Source organism: Penicillium riverlandense (assembly GCF_028828495.1).
Source record: "Penicillium riverlandense strain IBT 135883 chromosome Unknown utg000002l_segment0_segment0, whole genome shotgun sequence".
Lineage (NCBI taxonomy): Eukaryota > Fungi > Ascomycota > Eurotiomycetes > Eurotiales > Aspergillaceae > Penicillium > Penicillium riverlandense.
The window spans coordinates 1,568,128-1,594,426 of NW_026643195.1; the positions used below are offsets into that span (position 1 = coordinate 1,568,128).

General features: G+C 51.6%; 12 protein-coding genes across 12 annotated transcripts; 7 read left to right on the plus strand and 5 right to left on the minus strand.

Annotated features, from left to right (window-relative positions):
- Window positions 1–1,395: 1,395 nt before the first annotated feature.
- N7474_002933 (uncharacterized protein) lies at window positions 1,396–1,854 on the plus strand (the record flags this gene model as incomplete). Its single annotated transcript, XM_057194348.1, has 1 exon — window positions 1,396–1,854. One exon carries the CDS (start codon window positions 1,396–1,398, stop codon window positions 1,852–1,854), a length of 459 nt encoding a protein of 152 aa, XP_057055703.1.
- Window positions 1,855–2,369: 515 nt separating this feature from the next.
- atrF (ABC drug exporter AtrF) lies at window positions 2,370–7,049 on the minus strand (the record flags this gene model as incomplete). The annotated part of the gene is made up of 1 exon (XM_057194349.1): window positions 2,370–7,049. One exon carries the CDS (start codon window positions 7,047–7,049, stop codon window positions 2,370–2,372), a length of 4,680 nt encoding a protein of 1,559 aa, XP_057055704.1.
- A 1,242-nt stretch (window positions 7,050–8,291) lies between these two features.
- On the plus strand, window positions 8,292–11,446 carry N7474_002935 (uncharacterized protein; the record flags this gene model as incomplete). Its single annotated transcript, XM_057194350.1, has 6 exons — window positions 8,292–8,352; window positions 8,416–8,726; window positions 8,781–8,951; window positions 9,007–10,715; window positions 10,772–10,951; window positions 11,002–11,446. The coding sequence occupies 6 exons, from the start codon at window positions 8,292–8,294 to the stop codon at window positions 11,444–11,446; spliced, it is 2,877 nt and encodes a 958-aa protein (XP_057055705.1).
- Window positions 11,447–11,843: 397 nt separating this feature from the next.
- N7474_002936 (peptide chain release factor family protein) lies at window positions 11,844–12,435 on the minus strand (the record flags this gene model as incomplete). The annotated part of the gene is made up of 2 exons (XM_057194351.1): window positions 11,844–12,170; window positions 12,247–12,435. 2 exons carry the CDS (start codon window positions 12,433–12,435, stop codon window positions 11,844–11,846), a joined length of 516 nt encoding a protein of 171 aa, XP_057055706.1.
- A 461-nt stretch (window positions 12,436–12,896) lies between these two features.
- Window positions 12,897–14,684, minus strand: N7474_002937 (putative beta-galactosidase; the record flags this gene model as incomplete). The annotated part of the gene is made up of 2 exons (XM_057194352.1): window positions 12,897–14,206; window positions 14,378–14,684. 2 exons carry the CDS (start codon window positions 14,682–14,684, stop codon window positions 12,897–12,899), a joined length of 1,617 nt encoding a protein of 538 aa, XP_057055707.1.
- Window positions 14,685–16,182: 1,498 nt separating this feature from the next.
- Window positions 16,183–17,468, plus strand: N7474_002938 (uncharacterized protein; the record flags this gene model as incomplete). Its single annotated transcript, XM_057194353.1, has 2 exons — window positions 16,183–16,784; window positions 16,832–17,468. 2 exons carry the CDS (start codon window positions 16,183–16,185, stop codon window positions 17,466–17,468), a joined length of 1,239 nt encoding a protein of 412 aa, XP_057055708.1.
- A 1,012-nt stretch (window positions 17,469–18,480) lies between these two features.
- Window positions 18,481–19,296, plus strand: N7474_002939 (uncharacterized protein; the record flags this gene model as incomplete). Its single annotated transcript, XM_057194354.1, has 1 exon — window positions 18,481–19,296. One exon carries the CDS (start codon window positions 18,481–18,483, stop codon window positions 19,294–19,296), a length of 816 nt encoding a protein of 271 aa, XP_057055709.1.
- Window positions 19,297–20,195: 899 nt separating this feature from the next.
- N7474_002940 (aldehyde dehydrogenase family protein) lies at window positions 20,196–21,880 on the plus strand (the record flags this gene model as incomplete). Its single annotated transcript, XM_057194355.1, has 6 exons — window positions 20,196–20,228; window positions 20,291–20,603; window positions 20,644–20,839; window positions 20,888–21,103; window positions 21,154–21,227; window positions 21,279–21,880. 6 exons carry the CDS (start codon window positions 20,196–20,198, stop codon window positions 21,878–21,880), a joined length of 1,434 nt encoding a protein of 477 aa, XP_057055710.1.
- A 336-nt stretch (window positions 21,881–22,216) lies between these two features.
- N7474_002941 (serine palmitoyltransferase small subunit family protein) lies at window positions 22,217–22,662 on the plus strand (the record flags this gene model as incomplete). The annotated part of the gene is made up of 2 exons (XM_057194356.1): window positions 22,217–22,334; window positions 22,394–22,662. The coding sequence occupies 2 exons, from the start codon at window positions 22,217–22,219 to the stop codon at window positions 22,660–22,662; spliced, it is 387 nt and encodes a 128-aa protein (XP_057055711.1).
- A 512-nt stretch (window positions 22,663–23,174) lies between these two features.
- Window positions 23,175–23,542, minus strand: N7474_002942 (uncharacterized protein; the record flags this gene model as incomplete). The annotated part of the gene is made up of 2 exons (XM_057194357.1): window positions 23,175–23,438; window positions 23,492–23,542. The coding sequence occupies 2 exons, from the start codon at window positions 23,540–23,542 to the stop codon at window positions 23,175–23,177; spliced, it is 315 nt and encodes a 104-aa protein (XP_057055712.1).
- A 236-nt stretch (window positions 23,543–23,778) lies between these two features.
- On the plus strand, window positions 23,779–24,668 carry N7474_002943 (dodecenoyl-CoA isomerase; the record flags this gene model as incomplete). Its single annotated transcript, XM_057194358.1, has 2 exons — window positions 23,779–23,969; window positions 24,032–24,668. 2 exons carry the CDS (start codon window positions 23,779–23,781, stop codon window positions 24,666–24,668), a joined length of 828 nt encoding a protein of 275 aa, XP_057055713.1.
- Window positions 24,669–24,962: 294 nt separating this feature from the next.
- On the minus strand, window positions 24,963–26,266 carry cdc123 (cell proliferation protein CDC123; the record flags this gene model as incomplete). Its single annotated transcript, XM_057194359.1, has 2 exons — window positions 24,963–26,091; window positions 26,148–26,266. The coding sequence occupies 2 exons, from the start codon at window positions 26,264–26,266 to the stop codon at window positions 24,963–24,965; spliced, it is 1,248 nt and encodes a 415-aa protein (XP_057055714.1).
- Between the last annotated feature and the right edge of the window lie 33 nt (window positions 26,267–26,299).

Sequence of the window (26,299 nt, forward strand, 5' to 3'; positions counted from 1 at the left end):
TATCTTCCTGTCCATATAATTTATCTTACATTTTCTCTTTATTGGCCGGTATAGGGGTCGGTCGAGCTTCCTGATGCGCTCACGACCACCCATCATACCGAAACGACAACTGTTGGCGTTCTTATTTCCCGGTGGCTTATATCCCCTCTTGCATTCTCTGTTTCTTGTGTTGTGTCTAGATCTCCAGCGGGTTCTAGCCCTTTATTTTTTATATTTTCTTTTCTATTATGGTGTTCTCTTCTCCTAGGACTAGGACGATGGTAATTCTGGTTGGAAGGTGTTCGGCGTACCAAAACCAGGCTGGACTGGAGTTGACGTTATATAGGTGATATGGACTGTCCGGTCTAAGAGGTTTGGTTTATCTTCTTTTTCTTTCTCTTATCTTCTGTTCGAGGTTCCTCTGTACCTCACCTTCACTACCCAAGTACCCTTTTCATGGCTTGTGATGCATGTAGCGAATATGCCGTGAGGTCTTTTGACTCTTCCATTTTCTTTTGTTTGTGCTGTCCCTGAGCTATGTAGTGAATAATGTACCCTATTGATATCGGTAGCATCAATACGCATTATTAATTGAGGTTGGACATTCCAAGTTTGTTTGCCCTCAAATGTCTTTCTTGGCCTTGCTATATAAGGATGGTACCTCCCTCGCTTCTCTCTTCCCTCTGACGCTATTTAGAAAATCAGCCTGTTGGATTTAGTTCCCAATTTCGTGTGTCGTGGTTCCTGACCATCCATCGTAGGCCATGGCCGTCACCAGCCTCGTTTGCGGTACCCTGTGTAACCTATGGTAGTACGGTCGCTACCGTCGGCCGTTCCTTACTCGGGGCGAGACCTATGCGATTATGTTCACGAAAAGATGAACCAGGGTGAAAGTAATCATGCCGACATATGCGTCACATTTCCCCTCCCATCTGCTAGCGGCTCAAGTGGTTGCTGAAAAAGGTGACTCTCCCCATAGATTCTAAACATAGAAATGAACAGAGCCTCCCCCATTGGGATCGGCATAAAGGGGCCAGAAGCTAGTTGAACCTAGCAACAAGCCCCCAAAAATAAGGGTCCGACTTGGGACTGAGGACTGTAACTAATTCTTGCCCGAGCCCGCAACTAGCGCTTAATTGGTTAATATATACACTTAAATCGCCCTAAGACTTGGCGTAACACCACCAACCTTAGCGGCTCCATGGTTCGGCGCGCGCTAAGCACCGCCTTTGTGCAGATGCAATTTGGTCCAAAGATAGACGTTTGGCCCCTCACACACAAAGCGAAAAGGACTTGGCAAAGCACCTTGGTTTTTTTACGCGCTCTGAGTCCTGGGGTATAAGTGGGCATAGTCCCACTGCTGGAAAAGGTTCGTCGAACAGTTCAGATCTTCTCTCTCTCTATACTGTGAACATCATGTACGCCTTTCTCCGTCTGGCTGTCCTCAGCCTCGCCGCCACGAGTGCCGTCGCCCAGTCGTCCTTCCTCGAGAGCTTCCCTTCGTCTTATCTTGCAAGCGCTACCCCCACTCCTAACCCCAACGCCCCCGAGTCCTATGAAGCCTGGGTGCAAACACTCCCTACATGTTACCAGTCCTGTCAAAAACAGTACTTCGAAGAAGAATTTGGGAGTTCCTGTGGCGCAGATTCCTACAGCAGCTCCGCCTCTAAGGATCTAAACTGCATCTGCAATGGCGTTGGGAGTACGAAGAGCATTCAAGATACTATGAGCGGTGAATCGAAAGGGGCCGCGTGCATTAAGAGCTCATGTGGGACTCAAACCAAGAGCCAAGAAATCGCCGCTTTCGAGAAAGGGAAAGCCGTGCTTGAGATGTGCAAACCGTTTAACAGTACGTTATTTCTTATGTCAGGCTAGCGGAGTGCTTCTGCTGATAAAATATCCGTAGGCGGTGCTTCCTTGGTGCTCAATGAATGGCCTTCCGTGGTGGCTGCCGTTACGTCTGCAATTGGATCCTCGTCAGCTACCCACGTCTCGTTCCCGTTTAAGTCGACATTGGCAATGGGCGGAGTAGTTGGAGGGATGAGTATGCTGGGGGCGCTCTTGATCCTAGTGTAATTTCTCCAAGGATGGCCATGCCCTAGTCAGAGAATTCATTGTGTTTTTGCTTGTTCTGCTTGCTTCAGCAGTTACATGAAATGAGATTGGTGCGCCGTCTTATTTAAGGATCATTTAAATTATTGAAGGTCAGAATTATCCATGATATATAGTCGATTTATAAACTATAACTATTGAACTTGTATAGAATGCTCCTCCATAACATAAAGAAATCTAGTATGAACTTTCTCAACAGGCGCTCAGAAATAAACCCCTGCAATGCATATTATGGCGCGCGTAGGAAACCAGTAAAAAGGAGAGAAAAAGAAAAAAAATCACTTTTGAGCATCGCTCGACTTGCGCAAAAACGGCTTCTTAATCGCATCGACCAGAGCACCAGCCGCAGCGAAGACATACCCGAAGCCAAAGCTCCAGCCACGGACACGGACAGTGTAGATAAAGAAGTAGACGAGGAACCAGTTGATGATGACGAACGCCAGGAAAATGCCAAAGCAGCGCCACTTATCCTCGACATGGACGTTCAGTTGGGCCATGTACTCGGTGCCGTTCTTGAAAGGGCAGTATTGGCAAGTCCCATCGTTTTCGACCAGGTAGCCAGCCTTGGCGATCTCACTCACGAAATTGCCGGCGTACTGCGCGCAGGTCTGGCCCGGGGGCGGGCGGAAGTGGGTTGTTTCCTGCGGAGCGCATTGGATTTCGACGGGCGGGAGGACGGCAGAGAGAACGCCGCGCAGCCACCAGGTCACCGGGTTGACGTAGTACATCCAGTATTTCCAGAAGACCGGGTAGGCGGCATAAGGGCGGACGATGCCGTTGAACAGGTTGACCATGACGAAGAAGAAGGGCAGCACGTTGGAGATGACGGTGAAGGAGGGCGCGAAGGCGCAGATCCACTGGCCCCAGGAGGCTTGGAAGAGGAAGAATAGCATGGACATGAGGAAGACGTAGCCTGCCGTGCTGGAGTCGGTGGGCAGTCCCACGGGGTAGTACCAGAGCACCCAGTAGACCAGGCCTGTTACGATGGCGGCGGGGATTTCACAGACAACGCTGGCTGTGCAGAAAGCCACCCAGCCGTAGATGCGTGAGGGGTACTCGCGTGCCTCCCAGAGGGCGCGGTTGATGTAGAACTTGGGCACCACCGAGTTCAGGACGATGGGCGGGATGAGAATGACCAGGAAAACCGAGAACATGCGGTCCTGCATACTAGCCACGGTCTTGGGCAACATCCAGAAGGTGAATCCGTTGAAGATACCGATGATCACGCTGACGAATAGCTTGCCATAGTAGTATGATGGGTCGCGCCAGTATTGCAGGAAAAGACGCCGGGTCAACTCGATGATTTGCACCGAAGTGGGAGCGGCAAATTCGTAAGGCGTCTCGCCGCTCTCTGCCTGGGGAACCTTGCTGCGCTCCGTCTTGATGCGCTCGATCTCGTCCAACATTAGCTTGTTCTCGTCCGATTGCCGCCACTCCTCGTTCCAGTCGATCTGCTTGCCATTGCGGTGAGTCGCCTTGGCTGCTGTTTCCAGGATGAATTCGGCAACGTTCTTCGATGGGGGGCAAACGAAGTCGCGGTCTGCAAAGTACTTCCTCACGGCCGAGCCGTCCTTGCCCACAGGACCGAAATAGAACGTATTGCCGCCCGGGTTGAGCGCCAGAATCATGTCGAACTGGGAAATCAGCTCTCCGGATGGCTGGTGGATCGTGCAAACGATAGCCTGGCCAGCCTGCGATAGCTTCTTTAGGAAGCGAACAATGGAGAATGCAGCCTGGCTGTCAAGGCCGGAGGTGGGCTCGTCCAAAAACAGGAGAAGACTGGGCTTTGCAGCCAGTTCGACGCCGATAGTAACTCGTTTCTTCTGTTCCACGTTGAGAGAACCAATAATGGCATCCTGGATATCCTCAAGCTCCAAAAGATCAATAATGCGGTTAACATACTCGATCTTTTCGTGACGCGGGACGCTTCGGTCCTGGCGGAGGATAGCCGAGAATTCAAAAGCCTCACGAATAGTCGAAGTATTGTCGTGCAGATCCATCTGCTCGCAGAAGCCTGTGCCACGCTGGAAGTCGGCTCCCAGAGGATGACCATCAACGAGCATGTCACCGGAGACCACGCCCATCTTCTGGCGCTGAGCCAGTGTGTTGAGCAGCGTCGTCTTACCGGCACCCGATGCACCCATCAGAGCAATCATAACACCCGGCTTGGCGTATCCGTTCACGCTATTAAGGAGTTTCCGCGTGCCATTACCGTACGGAACCGTGTACTCGACGTTCGACCAGGTGAAGCAGCGGTCACTGGAGGACAGCCGGTTGAAGGTGGCATCGTTGTCAGCGGAAGAGGACAGCTCGCCGCGGGACAGGGCCGCATCATCATCCACCTTGGACGCCTGCTCTTCATCATTCGACTTGGCCGGGCCGGCGACCTTCTTGGTGCGCTTGGACTTCTTGAAAACAAGCGCGCCACCGCCACCGCCAACAAACGAGAGCGTTTCAGCAGCGATGACGGTTACCAAAATGTAGAGCACAGTAAACGCGATGACAACGCCAAAGTTCCGCCACAGATGGCTGCGCGTGAATTCAAAGTTGGCCATCAGATACTGGTCACCAGAGACCGATGTGCTGCCCAGTTGCGATCCGGTGAGAGCGCAGCCTTGGTAATGCGGGTCGACACCAGGGCCTTGGGGAACCAATTGTGATGGGCTACATTCCATCAGGCGACCGGAGAACTCATTCGTCAAGACAGATTCGTAACTGTACGATATCGGGTTGACATAGAACAGCCATCCAAACCAAATGGAATCGTGGACCAGAGTCTGCTTTGGGATGACATAACCGACGTACAGGATCAGGAGGTTCAGGGCGATTCCCGCAAAGCGGACTGCGTCGTCGATTGTCGGTGAGAGAGCCGCAAACATCCGGTATAACGAGGTGATGCAGAACGTGGTGGTGTAGACGAACAGGAAGTAGATGAAGAACTTCGAAGCCGTCACATCCAGACCTGTCATAAAGTAGACAATGATGGTGAAAGGCACAACCATGCAGAAGATAGCTGGAAAGTCCACGACTACACGGGCGATCGAAACAGCAGATGGCCGGTAAAAAGCGTAGCCCTTGTGTCGGGCGACGATGCCTCGACCAGTGACAGCGGGCATCAACTCAGTCAACTGAAGCCAACCAAGGAACAGGATCGAGAAGAAGAGAGCACCGCCGCGCGCGAAGGCTCCGCTGGTGTCCAGGGATTCACCATAGAAGAGAGATGCGACAATGAGGGCGTTGGAAATGATGATAAAGTACTTCGTGTATAGAGAGGTCTTGTCACCCCAGAGCAGCCAGAACTCGCGTTGCACACAGGCCATAACCTGGCGCACGAAGGAAACGGTGTACGGTGACTTTTTGGAGACAGTCTTGCTCTTAGACTGCGCGACCATCTTCTGGAACCGACGCGTATCCTCCTGATCGGTGTCCTGAAGACGTTTCTCGTAGCTGGTGACTTCGTCCAAGATGTGCTTGTACGTGTCGCTTGTCTTGAATACCTGCTCGAGCTCCTCGGCGGTCTTGGGGGTCGATGCTTCGCGGCCAGGCTGGAACTGGCGTGCGTTGGGGTCACACAGTGAAGTCAAGAAATCGGCCGTGGTCGTTTGCTCCGAGCAATCGAATCCAAGGTCGAGGAAGTACTGACGTGCTTTATAGGCCGGACCCTGGTACAGCATGCGGCCTTGATCGATGACCATGACCTTGTCCATAAGCTCATAGATGCTCTCGCCGGCCTGGTAAAGAGTGACAAAGGTGGTCCGCTTGCTGACATCGGTCATGATGCGCAGAGACTTGGCGTAGTCCAAGGCAGTGCTGGCGTCCAGACCACGCGTAGAGTTGTCCCAGCAGACGACGCTGGACTTGGTGGCCAGGGTCTCGGCAATGCTGACTCGCTTTCGCTCGCCACCGGACACACCACGGACGTATTCGTTGCCCACCAGGGTGTTCTTGGTGTGGCTGATGCCGAAAATCTTCAACAAAGCATCAATAATGATGGGGATACTGGCGCGGTCGTGTTTGCGGGTCTTGTTGATGAGCGAGAACTTGAGCGTCTGCCACACGGTGAGCGACGGGAAGTGCTGGTCGTCTTCCGGGTTGTAGTTGACTTCGCCGCGGAAATGCCGGTTTTGCTCTTGTGCTGAGAGACTGCCGTAATTGACATCGCCGTTGACGGCCGCAAATGCGTCGCGGTCGTTGGCGATTGCCTTGAGAAAAGTGGTACATCCGGCACCGGGACGACCCAGCACCAGCATCATCTCGCCCTCGCGCACGGCGCCATTGAAATCGGAAATTAAATCTCGGACAGGCGGCTTCTTGCCAAAGTGTAGCGCCGGAACGAATCGACAGACCAGATTATACAGATCCGGACCAAATGTGCCAACGACGGCATGTGGCAACGTCCGCACAAACGAAGCGCCTGTTTCCACGCCCTGGACGGTGAGATTCTTGAAGACGACGCCAATCTGTTTGGCCGGCTCGCCGGCAGTGGTGCGCCGCTCCAGGTGGCCGCCGACCAGGAACTCGCCCAGATCGAATTCCCCGTCCACTTCAGCATCGGAAGCGGCCTCTTGGATTGCTTTTTCTTCATCATGTCGCTGACTGGCACGGGACTTGAAGCGACGAACGCTTCGCGCCGTAGTCGACTTGCTGCGCTGCAAGCTCAACTGCGTCAATTCGCGCCGCATCTCTTCGAGGTCTTCCATGGCCCCACTGCGGGAGACATGCTCACCGACCTCCTGCTCACCCCAGCGGCCTTCGTCGCTGTATCCGGAAGAGCTCTCGGTAGAGGTGGTGACGACGGACTCTACCGGCGCTTCCGTTTCGTGCTGAGTTTCCTCATGGCGAGTCTCTTGGAGTTGAAGGTCTTCACGGTGTGTTTCCTGATAGACTGTTTCGGAATGCGCTTCCTGAGACGTGTGCTGCTCAGACTGTGCCTCCATGGCGCGGTGATCGGCATCCATGTCGCCGGTGCCAGCAGGGAAAGTTCTACTCTGGTCCAATGGCGATATGGAAAGTGAATTGGGTTAGACGAGGGTATGTACACCACCAGGCCAATGCGCCAAAAAGAAAGAAAGGGAAAAAAAGAGAGTGGAGAGGGTCGAATGAGTAGGACAAAGGGAGTTGGGTCGGGAACTGGTAACTAAATAAACCCGAAAGTCGTCTCGACTGTTAACCATTATTATTTAAGTCCGATGGATTTGTAAGAAGCCAAAAAGAAAAACGCATGAATAATAGTGAGCACCGGCATTGGTCGGGGCCATTCACGAACCAGCGCAACGAGCTATTGTGGATCCCGGCTTGAGTCAGGTTGAATCATGGCGGGTCTTGCCGAAGTGGCGCCGAGAGTCATCAGTCATCCGACAGAGATTTTTCCACGGAGATAGCGGAATATCCATTCCTATCGTGCCCTTATCGCGAGGTTGGCCCGAACATTGGGTGGTTGTGCGCATAAGGATCCGATGCCCAGCGGCGCCATTCGGCATCCATCCCACCGGCTCGGCGACTTTTGGATTTTAATTCTATAGATCCAGGGGTTCATCGCTCTCCGCAGTCGTGCGTATTATGATGTTATCGCCGATAGTTAGTTAGTTACTAATTGTTTTCGCTGACTTGGTTATGCACGGGCACACTCAATCGTGGCGGCAGAGTGGTCGGTCATTGGGCCGGCTGATGATCTAGGCCAAAAGCTCCCTCTGCACTGTTCATCACATTCAAACATGCACTTTTTATATATGGGTATCACCAATTATGAAGGCTATTAAATTGTATTATACCAGACAGTACCCCGGATACATTCCGATCGAAATGCAATTGACAACTACGGTGTAGGAAGGTCATGGAATCTGCATGTCAAAACGTGCCAAATGAAGCTGAATAATTGGATCTCACGAGAATGACGCGAGAATGGCGCCTCAGGCAACAAGGCATACAATAAGGCATAATTTCATTCCTCAGGCATCAATTCAGCATGTGATGTGCTAACCGTATTGGGGATAGTGTATTGACTCTCGTCCCTCCCGTTTGTTATTATGGTCGTTGCCATAGAGCTCACTCTTTTCTCTCTTGCTCCCATTGAGACGGTCTCGCACATCTGACATTCTCCTTTCAGACCAACCTACCCCATATAACCTGCTGTCTTCCGCTGCAAACCCCTTGTTCCCACCTGCCCTCGCTCGTGTTGATACCCCACGTTCTCCTGCAAAATGGCGGAGGGTCTTGGAGCTTTGTTGGAGGCGAGCTTGGATCCCCGGCGCAACAAGGAGGGTGAGTGATCAAGACTTCTTCCATCGCAGAGAATTGTGCTAACCTCTTACTCTGGGTGTCCAGCCGAGCTTGCCCTTCGTCAAGAAGAACAGAAACCCGGTTTTTCACTGCAGCTCCTCCAGATCACCGCCACCGAATCCTATCCCTACAACATCCGGCTGGCCAGCGCCCTTTTCTTCAAGAACTTTATCAAGCGCAACTGGACCGACGAGGATGGGAACTACAAGCTGCCGCTCGACGAGGTGGCGACCATCAAGCGGGAGCTGATCAGCTTGATGATCTCGGTCCCTTCTGGCATCCAGAGCCAGTTGGGTGAAGCCGTCAGCGCGATTGCGGACAGTGACTTCTGGGAGCGATGGGATACCCTGGTGGATGTGAGTCTTTTTGGGTACACCCGGATGGTCAAGGCTAACATGTGTTTTACTTAGGATCTCGTGTCGAAAATGTCGCCCGACAACCCTGCCGTCAACATTGGCGTGCTTCAGGTCGCACACTCTATTTTCAAGCGATGGAGGCCCTTGTTCCAATCCAACGAGCTGTACACGGAGATTAACCACGTCCTCAACAAGTTCGGGAATCCGTTCCTGGCCCTCTTCGAGGTACGGGCCCTCAGCTTTTACTTGTGTGGGTTGTTGCATGCTAACAATGCTGCAGGGATTGGATACCTATCTTGAACAAAACAAAACCAATAAGGAAAACCTCACCCTGGGCTTCACTCAGCTCAACTTGATGGTCAAGCTGTTTTATGATCTCTCCTGCCACGACCTCCCGCCCATGTTTGAAGACCATCTTTCGGCAATCTCGTCGATTCTGCTCAAGTATCTGACGTACGACAACCAACTACTACACACGGACGATGAAGAAGCTGGCCCTCTGGAGTACGTTCGCGCCGGCATTTTCGAGGCTCTGACCTTGTACGTGCAGAAGTTCATGGATGCGTTCCAGCCGCACGTTGGGCAGTTCATCGACAGCTCCTGGAATTTTTTGACCACCATCGGCCCGGACACCAAATACGACATTCTTGTCAGCCGAGCATTGCACTTCCTGAGTTCGGTGGCCAGCATGCCCGAACATGCCACTGCCTTCCAGGCAGAGGGGACGTTGGGTCAGATCGTGGAGAAGGTCATCCTGCCAAATGTGAGCCTGCGGGAAGCGGACGAGGAGTTGTTCGAGGACGAGCCCATTGAATTCATTCGGCGAGACTTGGAAGGCTCTGACAGTGAGACCAGACGCCGGGCCGCTACAGATTTCCTCCGACGACTGGCAGAGAAGTTTGAGCAGTCCGTGACCAAGGTCGTTCTTCAGTACACGGAGCACTATCTGGGTGAATATGCCAAAGACCCGGCGTCCAACTGGAAGTCCAAGGATACGGCAACCTACCTTTACTCTGCCATCGCGGCCAAGGGTGTTGCAACCTCCACCCACGGTGTTACCGCCACCAACACTCTGGTCAGCATCACGGACTTCTTCCAGCAGCACCTTGCTGCAGACCTAATCGCAGAGGACGGTGTGCACCCAATCCTCAAGGTCGATGCGATCAAATACCTGTACACTTTCCGCAGCATCATCACAAAGGAGCAGTGGCAACAGGTTTTGCCTGTGCTGGTGAAACATCTGGCTTCATCCAACTACGTGGTCTACACTTATGCCGCAATTGCAGTGGAGCGGGCCCTCTTTTTAAGTGATGCCCAAGGACAACCCATTATCTCGCCCTCTGAAATCACCCCGCTCGCAAAGGATCTCCTCGAGCATATCTTCCAGCTAATCCAGAAGGACCCGGCACCTCCGAAAGTGCAGGAGAATGAGTTCCTCATGCGATGTGTCATGAGAGTGTTGATTGTCATCAAGGAGGGCGTGGTGCCGTTTACGGATACGGTGCTGCAACGATTCATCACCATCACTGAGATTATCAGCACAAATCCGAGCAACCCGAGGTTCTACTACTTCCATTTCGAAGCCATGGGTGCTTTCATTCGGTTCGCGGCCCCGGCTAACCCGGACAAGCTTGAGCAGGCGCTGTACCAGCCTTTTGCCAAGATTCTCCAGGGAGACGTGCAAGAGTTCATGCCGTACATTTTCCAGCTATTTGCCGCCCTCCTCGAGGCTAACCCGTCAGCGACTCTGCCAACCTACTACCAGGAACTGATTGGTCCGATTCTGATGCCTGTGATGTGGGATTCTAAAGGAAACATTCCCGCCCTCGTGCGGCTTCTGTCCTCTATCATTCCTCGTGGATCGCAGTACATCCTCGAGCACAACCAGATCGAGCCTATCCTGGGCATCTTCCAGAAACTGGTTTCGACCAAGGCCAACGAAGCCTACGGATTTGATCTGTTGGAAAGCGTTGTTGCAAACTTCCCATCGTATGTTTCTGCCAATGCCATCGGATTAGAAAATGCATTGCTAACCTTGATTTTAGGACTGCGTTGGAGCCATACTTTGTCTCAATCATGCAGATCATTCTCACTCGCTTGCAAAATTCCAAGACCGAGACTCTAACGCTTCGCTTCGTTCGCTTCTACCACTTCATCTCCGCCCATGACGACAAGGGTTACAGCGCCGATTTTGTCATCCAAGTCACGGACAAGGTGCAGGGAGAGTAAGTTTATTTCCCGTCTGTTGCATCGGGCATATACTCACATACTTCAGCCTCTTTACTCCTATCTACCTCACCATCATCCTTCCCGACACCCAGAAACTAGCCCGGCCCCTGGATCGCAAGACCGCAGTGCTGTCCTTCACCAAGACCCTAGCCAACTCTGAGGCCTTCGCGACTCGATACGCAAAGGGCTGGGGCTTCACATGCACGGCGCTGCTCAAGCTCCTCGAGCTCCCTCCGCTACCAGCCAGCAAGGACGACCTCATTGCCGAAGCAGACATTGAAGACATGTCGTTCGGCGTCGGATTCACTCCTCTAAACACTGTGCGCGCCGTGCCGAAGGACCCGTGGCCCGAAACGGGTGCTGATCTTAAGGCCTGGGTGGGCGCATACCTGAAGGAAGCGGATAAGAAGCAGAATGGCCGCGTGGCGCAGTTTGCCCAGGAGCGTCTGGATGATGAGTCCAAGACTATGCTGAGCAGCTACATTGCTTAAGTATGCGGGAAGTGAGGGGGGATGATCTTAAGAGAGATGCTGTTGGCCAGAAAAAAGACTTGATTTTGAATACTGGTTAAATATGAGGATCTGTGAAATTGACGCCCAGAATGGCCGCTTCCGAGGTCAGGAGCAGCTGCCTTTCCACCCGTAACCTGTACCTGAGCTCACTAACTATTTGCACTCGACCCCTTGGTCATATTTATGTACCAATGTTGATTATGCGACAGCCTATGGGGCGTCAATTAAAACAAAAGGCAAACCAACCGCGTACGGAATATTCACAAGTCCTCGTTTTACAACAATCGATGAGGTTCCGAAATCAATGGATTATGGTAAACATATAGACACCCAAACCCCCAACCCGATGATATAGTTACAGTGGGTAAGGAGCATGCTACGATTCCGGGGTCAGCCTCTTTTCTTCCCCAATGCCCTCCCCTCCCTCTTGACCAGACATCCCATCCTCACCCTCATCCGTATTCTTCTCCGACAAATCCCGATACTTCCTCTTACTCTTCTTCATCTTACTCGCCTTCTTCTTCCGCGCCGCCTCGGCCTTCATCGCCGCGCGACTGTCCTCCCCCTTCTCCCGCGCCTCTACTTTATCCGCCAGCAACTGACGCGCGATCTTCTCGTTCTGCGACTGCGACCGCGTCGCTTGGCATTTAACCACCACGCCGCTGGGTTTGTGGATGATCTGCACGGCAGAGTTGGTTTTGTTCTGCACGCGATGCCGTATTAGTATTGGTTATCTGTGACTGGGAATATAGCTGGATTTCTCGGCTGAATGCACATACAATCTTCTGACCCCCCGGTCCGGTACCTTTTAGGTACGAGACTGTCACGTCGGCGTCGTTGATGGTCATGCGTGGAGGGAGTGGTTTCGCGCGGTGCGCCGGTGAGGACACTAAGGACAGGCGTGGGCTGGTAGACAACCATCTTGTTGGTATGGTGGCTTGGAGCCAGCTGCGGTGCGGGCGCAGCATGTTAGGGCTGCCATTCGAGAGGAGAGAGAGGGAGAGAGATGGGAGTGGGAGAAGGTGAGGATAAAGGGAAGGTCCGATAAGATAAGGAATAGAGATAAGCTTTTCCATTCTATTTATATTTGAGACAACAACTCATTGCTTTCTCCCGTCTCTACCCACAATGCTAGGTGACGGTATAATATTATTGCCCTACATCCTAGCCTAGACTAGGGAATCAAGTCAGTAAGACTGACCACACCACAGGGCCCCCAGTTGCACGAGTTATCGGATACCATGTTGCCCTTGCTGCTCAGAAACAACAACGTTACATCCGCATTGTCGATAATCCGCAAGGCTGGTCGAAGAAAGTAATTTCCAGAAATCAGTTTTGACATAGGATTGGTCCTAAGTCCACTTAATAAAGTACTCGGCAACATCCGGCTAGAAAGCGAATACCAGACCAAAAGTATGTATGTCATAACTCAAGCCCCGTCATCCTCTAGCGCATACACCTCACACTCAGCAATCCGAGTGCCTGCAGGAATCGTCACGCAGATGGGAAACGATCCATAATCGGGATCTTCCCCAGGCATGATAGCCAGTTTTCCACTCCGAGTCTCGTCACCATTGAGCATTCGCACCGAGCGCATCTCACCCGTCGTCTCATTCACGACCTCCTTCTCTGTGAATTGAAGAATACCCGTAAAGCAGGCATTGCTCTTCAGAGACTCGAATCTGACATGGAATCCTTCGCCGACGAGGAGGAAACGAGCGGGTCCCTTCTGGATGACGAGCCCAAACCCGGGTCCTGGTTTGCCAAATACAAAAGCTCTTTCGATAACTAGACGCCAGCCTCCCATGGTGGCTATCACCGGAGGGGATGTATCTGGGATCGTGAACTCATCAAAGAAGAACCCCACCATGGTGCCAGGGACACGTTGCGCCTCGAGGACATGGGAAGAAACCTTGGCCAACAGCCCAAAGTGCTTGGTGAACGGATTCTCTCCGAGCGGCCCCAACGTGTCGATTCCGAACGGTGATGCCCCCAGGGCGTAAAACCTACCATACGCCGCCCAGATCCGCCGCGCTCCGTACTCGTCCCGTCGCTGCTCCGGAATAAACAGCGGATTGCCCGGCCGGAAGTAAGCGGCACACAGCGTCTCATAGTCATTGAGGTAGATATCCGGAGCGATAAGGTCGAGCGATGGGGCGAAAGCTCGCCATATATCTAGCACATGAGCCACAGCACCTCCAGAAGGATAGTCTCCGGGATGCCCGCCGCCGCCCACCACGACAGGCAAGTCAATGGTCTGATCACCATCATCTCCAGCAAGGTTCTGCCATACGTTTGTAAAGCTTGGAATTGGGTATGCAGCCTTCCCTGCACTGGCAATATGTTCCAGATACAGGGCATAGTGATAGGCCATGAAAAGCTCATCTGTTTGCTGGCTGGGCCCAAGCACCGCTTCCCATGACCTATTCTCCGCTGCCGGGTTCTCATTGAAAAGCCTCAGATGACGCTGTATGGTGTCTGGGAAGTTATTTGCCATGGGTTTCAACACGTTCATGAGCGCTGAGGGTACAGGTGAGCAAAATCGTTCGTTGGCTGCGGATCCCCGATCCCTCGAATCTCCCAGGAGTCCAACCTCATTCTCCACCTGGACCATGATGACCGTGGAGTGCTCCTGATCTACCTCTTTCAGGTGTTGCATGAGGCGCTGGAATGCTTGAGCATCGGCAGCTGCAGATTCCTCATGGAAGATGGATAGCGTGTCCGTCATTTGGAGGCCACCTGTGTTTGAATCATGGATTTTTGCTCGTGGGAATCGACGAGTATTGGTCTTTACCCAATGCGGAACATAGTTTGAAAGCCCTAGCCACATGATCTGTTAAAAAAAGATGAAAAGGAAGTAAAAGGAAGTCCGCCGACATCAAGCGGCGACGACGAAAAAATGAAGCATACCGTTTTTGAAAGACCCAAACCATAGTAGAATGAGATGCAGACCGTGGGATCGAGCATCTTGGAGGATCCGGTCGAGATCGTCGAAAACAAAGGTCCCTTCACTGGGTTCAATCTGCTCCCAAGCCACGCAGCCCAGTACGGTGTTGATATTTGCCTGCACTAGCTTTGGCCAAACTCCTTTCATGAAATCTGCCGAGCTCATCGACGAGTTCTGTAGCTCTGCGGGACGCATCAAAAACGGTGCCCCCTTGACGACCAACTGCTTTGCAGTTGGGGTGTCTTCAAGATAGGGGGCTTTAAGATGCATGTCTAATCAAAGAGGCCAAATTTATTTTGAGAACAGATAGCAGAGAAAGAGAGACATATAATGAAGGGTGTTTTGCCGTCGAAGATGTTTAAGAGGAAGATGGAAAAAGGAAAGAGGAAAGACTAGACGAAATAATTTTGACCAACAAACTAAATCCTTCTCCCCACCGGAGTTCTACCTTAAGCGTCTTCGACCTCACTGAATGGGATTTTGGGTGTAGTTGCTACTGCGGAGTCGCAATGTTCTGATAGGTCGGTTTCCGCACACGGTTCCGCCGCCACTAACTGGACCCCAGCTTGGTCGTGATCATGGAATTTGCGTATCCGAAGCATCGAGGGAAAATGGCTACCCTGTACAGTACCGTATGGTGGGTCGGCTGGATAATTGCTGCATGGACCGTCTACGGGACCATCAGATATTCTGGCAGTGTTGCTTGGAGAGTTACTGTGGCTCTCCAGGCTCTCCAGGCCCTCATGCCGCTTATCCAGCTCGTCGGGGCTTTTTCTCTTCAAGAAAGCCCAACTTGTCCATAATAGTGCAATAGTATCTCAATACAAGCCTAAACCTCTCACTTTTATGAGAAATACTGGAAGGCCACCAGCTTCACGAATCCATGAGGCTCAGAATCATCCGCTTCGATAAATCCTCGAAACTGCTCAAAGCCTGCTCTCAGTACATATAAGTGTCCCAACTTCACTATGATCGACGATATTAGATACTACGTATATATGCCCAAGATGACATTGTTTTGTCTCAAGTGTTCTAAGGCTCAACTGGCACATCCGTCTTTGAGGATTATATTAAGCAGCGTCTATCGCACTGTGGGAAATGGCCTGAGCCGGAGCCCGTGTTAGTCAGAGACAACGCTTCTTTTTATCACTCGTGCCGGATAGAATAGATATACTCAGAAGCCGGCGTAAAGCTAGTGTATTTGCCTCTATATTCCCTAGACTTAAATCCTATTAAGGAGTTCTTTGCTAAGCTCAAGGCCTTGATCCAGTGGAATTGGCAATCCTACGAAGAAGATTCGGATCAGGGATTCGATAAATTCCTCGAATAGTATGTTAACATCGTTGGTGCAAGGGGGAAAGCGCAAAGGGACACTTTCAGCAAGCAGGCCTGAACGTTGGCGAAGTATAGCACATCTATCATCATGTCACCTGTACCAATCTTTCTACACTCGCCATTGAAATTTCGGCGTCGAGAGGTTTCAATCCCAAAATGTCAGGGCGTACTTTAGTCTACTGATTGCATTAGTGCCAAAAGTACTACGCTAATCTATATACAGATAGGCATTGATCCCCCGCTCCCTAAACAGATCCTGTATTTTATCATATTGCGCTGTTACCATGTATTAAACACTATACGCTAAGTGGTTGCGGCCGATACCTGCTAGCTCAGCCTCACTCTCACCTGGTTGAGGCCTTTATCTTATAAGCGAGGCTGATCTCCATAAACAAGATTCTCTACTACAACATAATCATACGAATCTAGTGCAATGGGGCAACCATCCAATACCGATATTTCTCTCAATCCTATCGGCGACCGACCTCCGTCTTACGATAACGTGATCGACACCTCATCCGCTGACGAGGTCGAAACCTCCATTCCTGGCGCTCAGAAGGTCGTTTGGCGCAAGAAGTCCGGGACTAAGACGCTATCGCCATCGCTCACTGATAGCCCACGCAGCCTTTATCGCCTCATTGCCCAACAAGCCCAACTGCCACCGCGGCAGTACGTCCACATTGAGGGCTATAGGGCCACGGGCACGGGCAAAGACCGCGTATTCGAAACGCAGTTCGATTTCTCGCTTGACTTGACGCCCACCTTGCTAGACCTCAGTGACGATAATAGGGAATGGCATGAACTACGCGTTGTTCGCGATAGGGACGGTCAGGAAGCGTTCCGTGGTGGGATGTTTCCTTCTCTCGAGGAACCTTCCCGTCTCAAAGGCCTAGTAACGAACTTACAAGAGTACGGGAACCAGGAGTTAGAGGATCAAAGTCTGCTAGGCGCAGCCTCGGATGGCTCGAACGAAGGCATCCCTAGTCTGATGGGCTGGTGTGAGAGGTTTTGTCGCGATCCTGCTCCGGTCAGATCGTATGTTGAAAGGATGACATAGAGATCATAGACTGACCCTAATATAGGTTTACTTTCATACGAGAGCTGAACGGTTTTGATGTTAACCCTATACGTTCTGAGCTCAAGTCCTACATCCGTTCGCTTAACTACCGCGGTAGCATTAAAATAACAGCCTCTATCCCGAACGAATTCGTCACTATCTACTCGCCGCATTGGATCAACCGACTACGGAACAACACATTCGTTTGGTGGCTTTGCATTATCTTACAGCTATGGATTGTGACGTGGCCGGCGATAGTGCTACTTGAGAAACGCTACCAGGTCGTGCAATCAGTGTGGAGGTCATCCCGTCTCGTAGAGGATGTCACTACACTATCTAGATGGAGGAAGATTTATGCGCATGGGCGTAGTGAAGCGGAATTGGCAGACTTCTGGGCAGCCGCAGTAACACAGGCAGCCTGGGAACAAAAGGATAGCGGCGAAATTCTAACGGAGCATGACCTACCACGTCTCCTACGGCGGGGACAAGAACGCATTGAGCGGATTGGATGGTTAGGGCCACCGCGGAACGAAACAGCGACTGATTCGATGGCCGAGGACACGCCGAATAGTAGACGTGGGCCTGCGATTCCCAACCTTGCAGCTGGCGGATATGATTTCCAAGCGGGATGGGGAGGGAATCCTCATTCGACGAGCTCATAGTCTACAGGGTGCTTTAAATACTGGCTGTGTTGGCTAGTCAATTGCTGTTGTTGTCCGGACAGTCATTGCTCTGCTGGGAAGCCCCGCGAATTCATTTGCTACGTACTGTACCAAGCATACATCATTATTCTCTATATCACAAGAAAGGCAATGTTTGAACATTATAAACACAAAGAGAGTGCTTTAATTGTACTACTGCGCCTCGGTCATCGTTATACGATTGAGGAGAATCAGACATCATTAAAGGCATTTGGGCGAGCGATCTCTCCTATGATTTTTAGATATCAAAGTCAACAATCTGAGGGTTTTCTAGCCATCGAAAGGGCCTAGCATTGGTCACTCGCTTAATCATGGAAGGTGCGGTTGAATGGTACAAAAGGCGCATAGTCTTGGGTATACTGTAGAGCTACAATAACAATATCAAGGATTTACCTGAGGTGTCAGCGACCAGCGCTCTAGTACTGTAGTGCAGTTATTTCGGCAAACTCTTTATTAGAGCGAGTCAACAACCTTATTCGTAACAATACTGAAGAAATCCGGTCGGAGTATTTTTGCTATATAGACCATAGACGACGTAAATCTGATTCTCCCTTAATCGGCCTCACTTGAGCCATGTGCAATAAGCAGCCACGCATTCTGTCACAACGGTAATTACTGTGCTAAAATGTCGTGTTGTAGGATTATTCATAGTGTTGCGATTCATTTTCTTTTTCTCGAATTGGAGAGACGGAACCCCTACCAAGGCCCAAGGAACCCGACCCATGGGTCAGCTTCTGGTGAGGTAGGTGAGCACCCCGCTTGTCGCCACTTTTTTGCGATGCCATCCCCAGAGTTCTCCGTGCCGATTTATATAATCACGTCAGGTCATGCTGCCCTGAAATCTGTGCTAAATTTGCCCTCCGGCTTAGGCTTCGGGCTACCTGCGATCCTTTTATCACTGATACCAATCCAGTCTACAATGCTCCGCTTCCTCTGATGCTCCGTCTGGCCGCATAGCGGTTGAGTTGAGCAAATGTTCAATTTCGATTCCACCAACGGCGTCCGGGGAGGATACGACGGGAACAACTATGCTGTCAAAGTCACCTTCACCACGTTCCTGGTGGTCGCACTGTACAACTCAATCGAACTCGTCATCCTCATCTTCTCGACGTTCAAACACTATCGGGGATTGTACTTCTGGAGTCTGATGCTCTCCGTCGTGCTCGGCGTCATCCCGCAGGCTGTCAGCTTCATTCTCAAATACTACTCGCTTGCTCCCCTCTGGTTTACGCTTACCTTCTCGACCATCGGCTGGTATTTCATGGTCACCGGGCAGGCCGTCGTCCTCTATTCGCGGCTCAACCTCGTCCTACATAACCCCAAGGTCCTGCACCGTGTGCTAGTTATGATCGTGTTTAATGCGATTTGCTTGCACATTCCCACCACCGTCCTGACTTATGGCTCTAACTTCAGTACCAAACCTGCCTACATCAACGGCTACGGGGTCATGGAACGCATCCAGCTAGTCGGCTTCACCCTGCAAGAGTTCATTATTTCAGGTCTATACATCCTTGAGACCGTCAAGATGTTCCGCTTGGACATGCAGACGTACGACCAAACCCATCGCACCACGAACATCCTGTACCAGCTTATCGGCATCAACGTATTGATCATTCTGCTCGACATTGTCTTGCTGACGGTTGAGTTCTTGAATCTCTTTGTCATCCAGACGACGCTCAAACCCATGGTCTACAGCATCAAGTTGAAGCTGGAGTTGGCCGTCCTAGGCCGGCTAGTGGTGTTAGTCCGTTCGCATCGCCTTTCTAGTTCGGGTATCTCGACTGTTTAGTGAGTGGCTCACCCGGTGATATCAGAGCCGATCGCTGCCCGAGGCGGCAGGTTTACCGTCACCTTTTTGACAACAAGTAAATATGAGGATAATCGCTTCATTGTGATGAACTGGGAAAATGATATTGACCGAAATTAATAGGAGGACCCTTGTATTTATTTATATACGAGAAACCCGATCTATTTCATTGCCATTTATACATACAATTAATCGCTCAGATCAGCAGCTGTTGTTTTACCGCTTTTCAATAATCATCAATACCACCCCGGTGCTCTCAAACGCTTACTAGGATTCTTGGGGCGCGGTCAATCCCAGACACGACAATGACTAGATCGTCTGGGTTGTGGCACCAGTTTCGAGACAAACTGTCAAACGCCGATTGACTTTTTGCGTCTGTATGCGAACGATTTTATTATTTGGCATATCTCGAATCGAAGTGCATATTACCACTTGAATATTTGATAAATGAAATGAAATATCTCTACATACGATATCATTCTTCTCTTTCTGGAATCCGGCAGGGTACACTTTCAAGTCGGAATGAATAGGGTGAAATCTGGTGTGAATATGGCAGTATTTGTGGATTTCTTCTTGACTAGGTCCAGTGAGGCGGATTCCGTCTGCAAAGAAAAAGTCTTAGCGACTAGTGACTCATGTAACCATGTCTTACTTTAATTACCTTTAGTTGCCCTTTCTACTACCACCTCGTATTAATAACTCAATATTTGACTTCAGGTTGGGAAGTCATTTCCTATCTTACTAATTGCCATCATTTTGAGGCTGTGCTGGCAGACCCCTAGAACTAGATAGAAGCAATGGATATGTGAATAAAAAATGGACTCTTTCTCTCTACCTCTTATCATTTACCAACTGATAGTTACCTCTTCCAGATCACAATCATGTCCAAATTGAATTTTGACACCTATTACAACGTGAGCTATGCGCTTTGTCTACTCTGTGGGATTCGTCAGACTAAACGACCCTCCCGCTACAGGTGATTAATGGCCAATTGAAGGGGTCAGACGAGCAATACTTCAGCATCAACCCTTTCAACGAGGAGAAGCTCTGGCCGGTTCCCGTTGCAACTGCGGATGATCTGGACGAGGCTGTGAACGCTGGCAATGCTGCCTTTGAGAAATGGCAGCATTCCTCCATGGAGGAGCGGCGGAGACGATGCAACGAGTTTGCTGATGCCCTTCTTGCGCAGAAGAATGATTGGGTTGAGCCGATTTCGAAGGAAACGGGGCAGCCAAAAGAATTGGCCGAAACAGAAGTTGACGCCGCCCACGAGTGGCTAACGACTATCGGTATGGACACCCCATCTTCCGAACTGACGATCCTGTACAGTTCTAAGAATTGCGCCAGCGAATATTGACTTACCCGAGTATATCACGCACGACGACGAAGAAGTCAAGGTAGTCACGAAATACTTCCCGCTTGGCGTCGTCGCCGGGATCTGTCCCTGGAACTTTCCCATCTTTCTCGCCGCGGGCAAGATTGCTAGCGCCGTGTCGACTGGCAACACGATTATCATCAAGCCGTCGTAAGTTGCACGGGCCCCAATCAAGCTTCTGCCTCTGATCTTGCTCAGACCATATACGCCGTACACAGCGCTCAAGCTGGCAGAGCTGGCGCAACATTTCTTCCCTCCAGGAGTTGTTCAAGCCCTGGGAGGCGATGGCAGCTTGGGTCCGTGGATCACGAAACACCCGGGAATTGCGAAGATCTCCTTCACGGGGTCGTCTGCCACGGGGAAAAAGATTATGGCAGCTGCTGCGCCGACGCTGAAGCGTGTCACGTTGGAACTGTTCGATATCCCCTTCCGTCTTTTCTCTTTCAGTCACTAACAGCCGCAAGTGGCGGCAATGATGCCTCGATAGTCTGCCCTGACGTCGACATTGATGCTATTATCCCAACAATTGTCGACGATGGTAAGTGCAGTACCCTCGCAAAGTGGAACCCATACTGATCCAACCATGCAGCATTCAGCCATGCGGGCCAAGTCTGTGTCGCTGCAAAGCGCATCTACGTGCATGCATCCATCTACAACGAATTCATAGACAAATTCGCTGCAGCATGCAAGAAATTGACCCCCGGACAACGATACCTCAGTCCAATTCAGAACAAGATGCAGTACGATAAGGTCAAGGCCATATTCGAAGACTCCCGGAGCCAGCAGCATGAATTCGTACTTGGCAATGCGGAACTAGAGACCAAGAAACCCGGTTATTTCATGTCACCAGCCATTGTGTCCCGGCCGCCGGAGCAGTCGCGTCTAGTGCAAGAAGAGCCGTTTGGGCCGATCGTCCCTGTGCTTGTGTGGGAGGATGAAGAGGATGTGATTCGGCGCGCTAATGACACTGACCAGGGACTCGGAGCGACGCTGTGGTGCCGCGACCCCGAGCGGGCGGAGCGTATCGCTATGCGCCTTGAGGCTGGGAGCGTGTGGGTGAATCGGGGTGCGATGCCGATGCCCACAGCGCTTTTTGGGGGTATCAAGCAGAGCGGTCTCGGGGGAGAATGGGGACCATTGGGACTGTTGAATTATTGCAGCGCGCGGACATTCCACTTTGCGAAGCAGTAGTTGGTTCGTACATAGCAGTTTCAATATCTAGTTCGTTAATGCCAAGAGTTTGGTGGATAAGGGGGACAGGAAATGGTCGGCGGTGAACGGCTAGACTCTCTTCGTCGCTTCCCTCCTCTCACCACCTGTGCCATGGCCATCTAGAACTCTCACCAATTCATCACAGTCCTTTATTCTTCTTTCTCTGGTGTCAATCATCCCGTGCGCCCGGCCTTCCTTCCCTCCCTGAACCTCCGGGACGTACCACTCCTCGAATCTCCTGATCAAAAGCGGCCTACCGCCCCGACCACACCTCCTCTCGCGACCTCTTAAGAAATCCTTCCCTACACATCCGCCATGACCATCATCCTCTACTTCCTAACGGCCTTGGTCCGCTGGATCCGGTTGAAGATCTACCAGTACGAGGTGACCTTTGCAATCTACATGCTCACCCCGACGGAAAAAATCATCTTCAGTGCGTGATCCTTTTCCCCTCCCTCCCACCTCTCCGACCATGCTAACAGTCAAAAATAGACTCCCTCCTTCTCACCCTCGTCACCATGATCGCTACCGGCATCTACATCTACCTGCCCGATCACCTCCGTTCCATCTACGGCCACCTGTACTACTACTGGGCCGGCGAGCGCCCGCTCATGGTCACCCGCTTCGCATCCATCAATTCCGTATTCGGGGAGACGGCGACACAGAATTTGAAAGTTGTGTACGAGACGGCGAAGAACGCTGCTGCCGCCGCTGCGGCTAATACCGCCCCCGCGGAGCATTTCGTCGGCGGCGAGCTGTGATTCGATCCATGTGTCTATAAGTTGGGACCGGGAGATGCGACTATTATTAATTCCGGCATTTGTTATGAGGTGTTCAGTGCATTCGAGGCGTTATTGGGAGGCGGAGGGTTTGTTCTTCTTGGCTTGCATCATTGCAGTGCGGTGCCGTTGACTGGAAGATCGTACATACGCCCTCTGCTGATAGAGTGAGAGGAACGCAGAGTTTCATCTTTAATTGGTACTCGTCTGTGACGTTGATGCTCAGACGCATATATAATAATAATTGAGACATAGTTATGTAATTTTGTACAGAAATGAGAATAATAAAACACTCCCAAACTCCATCATGCACTGAGTAGAGTCGTATGGTACAAATAACCCCTGTGTAACTCCCATCGAGATGCGGATCTTTTTTGATTGTTGGGTTGTCAGACCAAGGCCAAAAAAATGCCGAAGCTTTTTCCACCCACGATCATCTCCTTGAGAAGACGAACCAAACGTGTTGGCCCCGAGCAATACCCATGGATATCTGCTTATTGCCCGTTGTGTGATGCAGCCTGAGCCTCAGCCCGAGCCCTGGCTTGCGCCTCCTCGGCTTCGCGCTGTTTGCGTCGCTCACTCCGCACGGCATCCACCATGCGCATCCGCGACAACTCCTGGTCGATCTCTTCCTTGTCGAGCGGGATCTTATGCGATTGTTCGGCGGTGGGCCAGAAGCCCTTGACGCTGAAGCGGTCGTCGAGATTGGTGCCAAAGTAGTACATCCAGCCGATGGGGAACATGATGTACACGCCGAACTGTGAGGGGATCAGTACAAATGGCCCAAATAGGAGGGAGAGGAATAGCGGACTTTGAATACTTCGAGGTTGCCACCTCGCAGTTTGTTTAGAAGGGACGACATGGTGGGTGCTGCTGTCGTGGAATGCATTCATCAATCAATCACTTGGTTGAAGCCAAATTCGACCACGACCATGACTCAGCATCCATTCCTGGTCACCTGATCCAGCCGCGGGCCTCGGCTGTTCAATTGTTTCCCCAGCTCTTTAAGATCCCCGCAAGGACGATAATGGACGATTATTATTTCTGTGTCTCTGGAGACTGAACAATTGCCCTTTCATCCACTCTACTCTGCCCACCATGTCCAACGACCAGCTCATCACCGTCTCCTACCGCGACCGCGTCGCTATCGTTACCCTTAACCGGCCCGATAAGCTCAACGCCCTCAATCAGGATCTGTACTACCTGCTCGGCGAGCGGCTACGTGAGATTGACCAGCGTGATGATATCTACATCACCGTGTTGACGGGAACTGGCCGCTTCTTCTCTGCGTACGTCCCAATGACCACGTTAATACATCCATTGAACGAACTAACATCTATACCTACCACAGTGGAGCAGACGTAACCAGCAGCCGCCCCAGCGGGGACCTCAGCTCAAATGTGCGCCGGGAGCTAGTCAAAGGCTTCGTGTCCAACAATGTCGACGTCACGCGCACCTTCTACAACCACTCCAAGATCCTCGTGGTAGCGCTCAACGGCCCCGCCGTCGGCTTGTCCGCCGCCCTTATCGCGCACGCGGACTTCATCTACGCCGCCCCACATGCCTTCCTGCTCACCCCGTTCTCATCGCTGGGCCTAGTCGCCGAAGGCGGTGCCAGCCGCGCCTTCGTGGAGCGTCTCGGTATCGCCAAGGCCAATGAGGCGCTTATCATGAGCAAGCGGATCACCTGTGACGAGCTGGTGGCTGCGAGCTTTGTGAACAAGGTTATCAAGGCGCCTTCGGGTCGGCCGGAGGACTCGGATGGCTTCTTGAAGAAGGTTCTCGAGGAGGTGGAGGACAGGCTGGGTACGCATTTGAATCAGTCGAGTTTGCTCAAGATCAAGGAGCTGGTGCGGAGGCCTGAGCGGGAGCTCTTGGATCGTCAGAATGGCCTTGAGGCGTTTATGGGGCTGGAGCGCTTCTTGAGTGGTGTGCCGCAGGAGGAGTTTAGGCGGTTGGCTTCCGGTGAGAAGAAGCATAAGCTGTGAGTGTGTTGACATACATTCTATACATATACACTAGGATGGGTATAGACCTGTCCCGCTTGAAATGTATATAGCAGCAGACCACGCAAGAATATACATACTTTCATCAAGATTATGGATCTATACCAAATCAATTTGGAACTCTATGCAAAACATATCAAGTCAAGTAATGTGCAGCACTGAGCGTTTGTATCGCAGTCAGAACGCCTTGCTGGGCTGTTTTCGGCCATCGTAGCGATGCGGCTGGATCTGATACTAGAACACCAAACAAATCTCCCACGCCAGGCTTGTTTTCAATTAGTCCGACTCACTGCCGGCCGCGCGCTCTTCATCCATCTGTTTCTGCAAAATCTGGTGCCACTGGCCCATAAACTCGCTCATCCCACCAGGTCCAGCTAGAGACGCATCAACCACATCCTTGGGTACCTTATGCGCCGAGTACTGCGCCGAGTTGAACGCATATGCCTCCGGATCATCTTTCTTCACCAGACGGAGCTCCGGCAAAAAGGGTGCAAGATCGTCATCGTCACCATCGTCACCACTTTCTTCTTCCTCGTCCTCCGACTCGGTGCCTTCGTCGATTCCATTCGGGCCCGAGGTAATAATACTCCCATCATGAAGCGAGAGCCGAACAAAGCCCTCTGTCTCATCATCATCTTCAACAATACCCACGGGGTCCTTCATCTGTAGAATTTCTAACCAGCTGAATAGCAATGGATCCGTGCGCTGAGCCCATGGATTAATATCGATCAACCACACCCGCTGATGCGGCGGCGGGAGATACACATCAAACACAAAATTGGGATCGGGGAAGGTATCCCGCAGCTTCTCGTCGAAGAAGGACTGGATGCGAGACCGCAACGCATCTCGCATCGGGAACAGAAAGTCGAAATGGTTCGGGTCCCGCTGGGTCATGCAGAGCAAGGTCCGATTGCGGACGAAGCACCGGAATTCGAGAGATGGGTTGAAGTTGACGTATTTGCGGAGGATGAGGTGGTAGGGTACTTGGGGTGGAGTGGCATTTGCTGTTGTTGTGTCTGGAACGCAGCCATCGAACGGATGTTCCAAGTCATGCGTGATGAAGTCGCTGCTTTTCAGGAGGAGGTAGATATCGTTCGGCGTGCGGCACTTCGTGTCGTTGGTGGCGTTCATGAAAGTTGCGTCTTTCGGTGAACTCCAGTTAAGCTTCGGCGTGACCCAGCCCCCGAACTCGCTGATGGTTTCCTTAATCTGCGTGTGAATATCCCGCCACTCTGCGGACGGGTCGGGTGCCGCCTCGTCGCCGGCGTCGGAGAAGGTGTCTTCATCGTCATCGTCTGTTGGTGGGGCTTGTTCGGTGGGTAAAACGATGCCGTCGGCGCGGAGGTAGGATACAAAGGTTTCTGGAAGAGGAATTACTCGCGATTTTGGAGCCAGAGTGCGGTAGCTGTAAAGGACTGCTGTTAGATATGCTTGCAATCGAGTCACCGACGAAGAACAAACCGAGGATGCCAGTCATGGTAGGAACAATGCATGATATGGGAATAGGTAACCGGGGGAAATGGGAGACGGTCCGGCAGACCATCTGAGTCTGCCGGGACATCTGATTCGATCAGTGGCATGATTGTAACTGTCTTGCGGTGCGCAGGTAAAAG